The sequence below is a fragment of the Ipomoea triloba genome, chromosome 3 (genome assembly GCF_003576645.1).
Source record: "Ipomoea triloba cultivar NCNSP0323 chromosome 3, ASM357664v1".
NCBI lineage: Eukaryota > Viridiplantae > Streptophyta > Magnoliopsida > Solanales > Convolvulaceae > Ipomoea > Ipomoea triloba.
This window is the reverse complement of record NC_044918.1, coordinates 8112387-8119658: the sequence shown is the minus strand read 5'-3', so window position 1 is coordinate 8119658 and position 7272 is coordinate 8112387. Positions and strand designations below refer to the sequence as shown.

Below are 7272 nucleotides of genomic sequence, written 5' to 3'. Positions count from 1 at the left end.
ATTTTGAGCATAGAAACAAGCTCGAAACATGCTTATATGCTTGAATGGTCTTACCTCAAAGTTAGTACCCACTATCACACAATGCTTTATGCTGTATGTTAGACTCAAGGTTACTATCACACAATGTTTTATGTTGTTATGACTCAATGTTTTGAATACATTAAAAGTGATTTTTTAAAATTTCAAGCTCAAGATATGGCACGCTTGATGAGTCGCAGCTGGAAGGTCAATGATCCGCTCGCCAACTTTAGATGTCGTTGATCAAATTAATCAGTACATGTGCGACATGAATATTGCAAAAGGACGAACATATTTAAGTTGTAACTCTTTGTGTAAGACAGAACCAGACGGTGAAAATCTATTAGAAGTAAACACTCCTAAATTCTTAAATAGTTTGAGATTGTATGATTTTCTTAACCATTCATTGACATTAATTAAAGGTCGGTGCACCTGTTATGCTATTGCGGAAGATAGACTATTCTCTTGATCTTTATAATGGTACGCTACTTATCATCATAAGATTAGATCACATTGTGGAAGAAAGAATAGTTAATGGGATACATGAAGGAACCAAAGTTCTTATCCCACGAATATCTCTCACTCTTTCTGATACGAGATTGCTCTTCAAGTTCTAACATAAATAATTCCCATTGATGTTTGCATATGTCATGACTATCAACAAAAGCCAGGGTCGAACACTAACTCACGTTGGGTTATTGCTGAAAAAACCAGTTTTTAATCACGGTCAATTGTACATGGCTTTCTCCCGAGTCACCCATCCTAATAGCCTGAAAGTGTTAATTAGTTCTAGACGAGGATGAACGAGATTGTGTTGCTACTACCGATGTTGTCTACAAAGAGGTTTTCAATAATGTGTAAATACAACCGGTGATATTATAATTTTTTTCATGATGAAAAAATTGCTACATATCTACACAAAAATATATCTTCCATACATATGAGTTAGAATAGCAATTGATTTCTAGAACTGAGTTACTAGAGAACGAGCATATTTGCCCAATTTATAAAAATCCTAAACAATGATATATAAAATCTCTAAAATTCCAGCACCGCATGCGTACATCTACACATTAGCTATTAATTAAGCAATTATTTGCTGAAATTCAAACAAGGATAGCATCAGAAAACATAATCGATCCAAAACATATATTCAATTGTATTATATAATATTTGATGTTATAATTTATATAATTATATATCGATCCAAATATTCTTAATATATTATAACAAATTCATTCCGTGCATCGCACGGGTGAAAATACTAGTCCTAAATAAAGCAATTACCCAAAGCACAGGTAAAGGCGTGCATTTAGATTATTTAGATCACAAACAAAATTAGGACAATAGATTCACCCTAACTGCAAGGCTAAGATTAGTACACTAGTTCACATCAAAACAGAAGTTCACAACTAAAGATAAATAAATAAATAAATAAATAAATAAATATATATATATATATATATATATATATATATATATATATATATATATATAATAATTCAAAATATATTAACTTACTGTTTAAATTTCTCAATAATTCCCAAAATTTAAACTACATTAACATTAATTCCTAAAATTAAAAATAATTCGAAATATAATAACAATAATTTCTAAAAGAGTTTATTACCGAAATGGTCCCTCGACTATTGCAAAATTACCAATTTGGTCATCGACAATTTTTCGTACCCAATTAAGTCCTTGACTTTGAAAACTTTAACCATTTTAGTCCTCCGTTTGTTTAGGTGTTAGAAGTCCGTTAATTTGGAGGGCATTGATGGAATTTCATTTGAGAATACCCATTTCTGGCGATGGAGTTGCCGTTGTGGTAGCAAAACCCGGGAATTGTCAATGCGGGAGATCTCGCAGGTCTGGAGAACTGTCATCCCCTTGGCGATTTTGACTGGGTACCATCAACGAAAACCTTAATGGCGTCATCTAGGTTGGGGAAGTGGACGCGGGCGTCTCCGACGGGAGTTCGCTTGGGGAGATCCGTCGCAGACTCTTGAGCAGCTGAAGCCTTGGCGTTGCAGAGCTCCGCCGTGGGACCGATTAACCGAAGGAAAAAATTGCGGCCCGCTGAGGAGAAAACCCTAGAAGATCTAAGGGTTCGAGAAGCGAGTAACCCCAATCCCATTCTTCTTTGTTGTGTTGTCTCTCTTCTCTCTTGGCTTGGTTATAGTGTTGAGAGAGATGGCTGGTTAGGGACTTAGGGGCTTAGTACACACTCGGTAATTTGCTTTCTGCTAATTTTTCTTTTCAAGTTCTTTTATTTACTGATTATTTTCTTGTCACTTGATGAATTTATGATCTGTTCAACTTGTATATTGTTCTTTTTCTACAGATAAAGAAAAATGAAAGGTCCTAAGTAGAAGAAGGCACACTTGATGGAGATTATTCAAGTAAATGGTGGAACAGTAGCTCAGAAAGTTGATTATTGTGCATATGGGTTCTTTGAAAAGCAGGTTCCGTGGATGCTCTTTTCCAAAAAGATGAGAGATGATATGGGTTCTCAAGCAAAATTACATCAATGCCCTCCAAATTAACGACTTCTAACGCCTAAATGAACGGAGGACCAAAATGGTTAAAATTTTCAAAGTCGAGGACTTAATTGGACACGAAAAATTGTCGAGGACCAAATTGGTAATTTTGCAATAGTCGAGGGACCATTTCGGTAATAAACTCTTTCTAAAATACCAAATAGTTCTCAAAATTCGGAATACAATAATAATAATTCTTAAATTTCAAAGTATATTAACATTAATTTCTAAAATATACAATAATTCTTAAAATTTGAAATATATTAATCTATAATGTCTCAAATACACAATAATTCTGATCTTTTATTTACAATAATTCTTGTTTTTTTTTTTAAAATTTACATAACTTAATAATTCTGATTTCAGAAAATAGGATAAAATTTAGATGTAGTTTTTTATACAATATTTTATATTAATAATTTTTAAAACAACTTTTTAAACAACTATTATTTACATATACAAATTACTTAAAAAAAATGGGCCCAATGTAAGATATTGCACAGGACCCCAATTTTTATTGTGACAGCCCTGGGTAGATCGAGGAACTTAATTAAGAGTAGGGAGCTTAGGCGATGGCAAATTATACCGTGCACCACGGTGCACATAGCAATGTGCACCACATACCTAAACGACGTCGTTTTGAGCATTGTAAACTAATCGTTCGTTTTTTTGGAAATCACGTTTCCCGTTTCGGCCGGTCTCTGTATTTATGTTAATATTCTGTGTATTCTAGACAATCATTCTGTGTATTCTAGGCAACCATTCTATGTATTCTAGGCAACCGTTATGTGTATTCATGTTAGTAACACATGTTGTAATGTGTTTGTGCATTCGAATGTTTAGGAGGATGAGTTCTGTGTATTTTGTGTCAATATTCTGCCTATTCATGTTATTAACACAGGTTGTGATGTGTTTGTGCATTCGAATGTTAGGAGGATGAGTTTTGTGTATTGTGTGTCAATATTCTGTGTATTCTGGGCAAACATTCTGTGTATTTTAGGCAAACGTTCTGTGTATTCTATATAATGATTATGTGTACTATAGATAATGAATTCCCTGGAGTCATTTGCGTTCGCGTCCGCGTCCACTAACATCTGTGTATTTTGTGTCAATATTCTGTGTATTCTGTGCAAACATTCTGTGTATTTTAGTCAAACGTTCTGTGTATTCTAGATAATGATTATGTGTATTGTAGATAATGAATTCCTAGAGTCATTTGTGTCCGTGTCCACTAACACCAAAACGACGTCGTTTTACGTACGTGGTGCACATTGCTATGTGCACCGTGGTGCAGGGTATAACGATTGTTAGGCGAGTGGCAGAGGAATCTCTTTAGGATTCTCGACACTTGTACAGGAATCTATAAAGCAAATTCCATGGCATCCTATGGAAGCATGTAAAGGGTGTTTTTTCTTGACCTTTCTTCACCCCCAAAGAATAATAATACTTTTAGAAGAAGAAGAAGACGAGCCATTCCACTCGCACTGCTTTTTGGCATCTCTTACATAATTTAATTTAATGCTCTTTGAAAAGACCACTCCTTCAACACCAACGTAACGCTGATTATATATATATGTCTGGATTCCTTATCAAGAATCGCATAAGGAACGAAATTCTATGTGCAACTTGCTCCACTTGCATGCTCAAATTATCTTTTACTAATTTTACCTAATTATATTATTCTCCATAGATCAGACAACGTGGTGATTTGAGAAGACTAATTTTTAGATACGAGTGTGAAGGAGAATGGGATTTTCACAGCCACTTTCCTTTCGGTTGTATGAATTATGAAAGTTGTCTTTTGCATGAATGGACAGAAACTGCGCTATTACCCAGAGGATTCTGCATGTGTATTCCTAAAGACTTGTTATGGTCCCTAGAAAAATATAGCATACATTAATTCACATCATAAAACTATGGTTAATTTTGATAATGCTATAATAATCGTTATTAAAATGGAATATTTTCTTCATAGCCTTGGAATTTTTAGTTTTTCAATATAGATTTTTTTAAAAACACTTTTAGTTCCATGACTATTAAATCATTTCATATTTGGTCTCCAATTATTACTTTTTTCACATTTGGTCCCAAGACTTTTAAAATCTTGCTATCCTCCAACCTAATTTCTGGTCACCCGTGACCAAATTTGTATATCTATGCTGTTGAACATGAGTGCATGATAGTCAAGTGGCTTATCTTAAATTACAAAGTTATCATTTTTATGACATTTTTAAACTAAAAAATTTTGGTCACGGGAAATGAATTACACCATGGACCAAAGTCTACCTTGTATTGTAGACCTTGGTCTAAAAAATCCTTCAGATTATGTGTCTGTAATTAACACATTCTGTACTTGCAGTTGACAGTTTCTGTATCTGTAACTATCATATTATGTGTCAACAATTATCAAGTTATTTGTTTGCATGTATATAAACTGTTAACTAAAGGTACATAATGTGTTAACTGAAAGTATAAAATTTTTGTATCAGGGTTCAAAATGCGATATTATCCCTGGTCCATGTTATAACAATTGGTCACCGGGGACCATAAATTAGGTCAGAAGACCAAATATGACAACGTTTTAAAAGTCTTGAGACTAAATGTGTAAAAATGAATAACCAAGGACCAAATGTGAAAATGATACAATAATTGTAGACCAAAAATGAAAAAAAAAAAAAAAAAAAAAAAACTCATTTCAATAAGATACTATCCCAACCTGTAAGGTCTCACATGTTACTTTCGTGGGATGCGTTTGTACGACCTAATCTTGCAATTGCGGGAGAAGTAAATTAGTAAAACGATTGGTTAATCAATTTTTTCAATGGTATAGTCCAAGGTTTAGGGTAGTAGTGTGTTTAAGCTTCCAAAACATGGATTAGATTAGAGGTACAAAAGCAACAAGAGAGAGAAGAGACATGGAAACAAAATCTCCCTTTGATCATGCCTAGGAAAAACAACAGCCTGACCAAGAAGGAAGTACATTATATTACAAGACTACATATGACATGCATGCTCTAATACTACATAATTATTCATAATTATATTATTATTATACAAGTTGGATTTGAGTTGATTGATCTCTGCGCATGACTAAAATGAAATTGCAGATTCCGGCGAATCACAGGGCTGCCCAATCAATCTCCCCTGACGGATACTTGTCCAGGATGATATTCTCCCACTCCAACAACGTGATCTCAGATTCCGGCGAAGTTGCCGCTCCGACACCGGACGAGGACTCCGTTTTAACGTTGTCGGCAGCAAAACAGGGCTCCTCGGAATTCCTCTGTTGTTTATTGGACTTGGAGTTGTCAATATTATTATTATTATTATCAGTCAAGCTCTGGCAAATGGCTTCCAGCTTTGCGACGACGGAGGAGTGAAGCGGCTTGAACCCTTCGACGCTGTGGCTGAGAATGCTCCGAAAGTGTGGGAAATTCAGCCTCGCATTCTCTCCTCTCAGCTTGTAAGCCGCCTTGTCGTGAGCCATGGCGGCTTCTTCCGCCGTGTCGAAGGTTCCCAGCCACAGCCTGGTTCTGTTTTTCGGCAGCCGGATTTCGGCTACCCATTTCCCCCAATGCCGCTGTCTCACCCCCCTGTAAAGCTTCCCGGGCTTCTGGGCTTGCTTCATCGGGACTGGTTTCGTGCCCAGGAGGGATTTCTCCTGATTCTGAAACAGAGTAAAAACAGGGGAAGAAGAAGAAGATAACAGAGCAGCTAAAGCCTCTTCTTCCTGCTGTTTATGTTGGAGTTCAATCTGAGTTTGGATTTCAAGAATCTGAGATTGAGAAAGTTGGTTCAGCCCAATCGGACCTGATTGTCCAAATCCCACACTCACAAACCCATCCGAAAACGTTCGGTTTGCGAAAGGAATTGGAATCAAACCAGGAAACACATTGGGCTCAGGAGAGTAATAAGAAGAAGAAAAAGAAGAAGAAGGTGGTGAAGGAGGAGAAGAAGAAGCATAATTCATAAAAGGCTGAAGTGCTAGCATGAGTTCTTCACTAAAGGGATCTGCAAATACAGGACTGCTGCTACTGTATACATCTATAGCTGCTGCCATGGCTTACAAACAGATATTAACAGATCAAACAAAAACTGCAGTAGAAAATATAACTTACAGACACGGAGTACAAGTAAAGAAGAAAAGCAAGAACCAAAAGCGACCAGAAAGGATATAAAAATAGACCTTCTGGCTGTTTTGATCAAAGAAAAAGAAAAACCAAAACCTGGATCTCTATTCTGAACCACCTGGCTTTCAAAAAGATCAGTCTTTAATAAAGATTTCCCAAAATCAATAAAAAAGAAACCCTTTTTAGAAATCTCGTTTAGGATTTTGAAAGACAGACGATGACAGAAAGGGATCTCAAGAAGCGGGGATCATACAGAAGGGGGAAGAAAGCAAAATAAAGAAAGAAAGAAGCAAATTCACACAACTCTAATGGCCTACCTGATTCTTACACTCTTGGGGAAGCCTCATAACTCTGTCCATCTATATATAAAGCCCGCCAACGTCTGCGCCTTTGTTTATTGGTTAATTTTAGAATCTTCTTCACCTCCACTCAATCCTTATTCGTTCCGTCCCTCAATTAACTTCTCCTTTTTTTTTTTTTTTCTTTTCTCTCCCTCTCTCAATTCTGTAACTTAACAAGTCAAATGAAACATGATTTTTTTTACTATAGGATTTGTGGAAAAAAATTAACACTACTCCTGGCAA

General features: G+C 35.8%; 1 protein-coding gene across 1 annotated transcript; it reads right to left on the bottom strand.

Annotated features, from left to right (window-relative positions):
• Positions 1 to 5412: 5412 nt before the first annotated feature.
• LOC116014491 (ethylene-responsive transcription factor ERF060-like) lies at positions 5413 to 7044 on the bottom strand. Its single transcript, XM_031254553.1, has one exon. It carries the CDS (start codon positions 6616 to 6618, stop codon positions 5677 to 5679), a length of 942 nt encoding a protein of 313 aa, XP_031110413.1. The 5' UTR covers positions 6619 to 7044; the 3' UTR covers positions 5413 to 5676.
• Between the last annotated feature and the right edge of the window lie 228 nt (positions 7045 to 7272).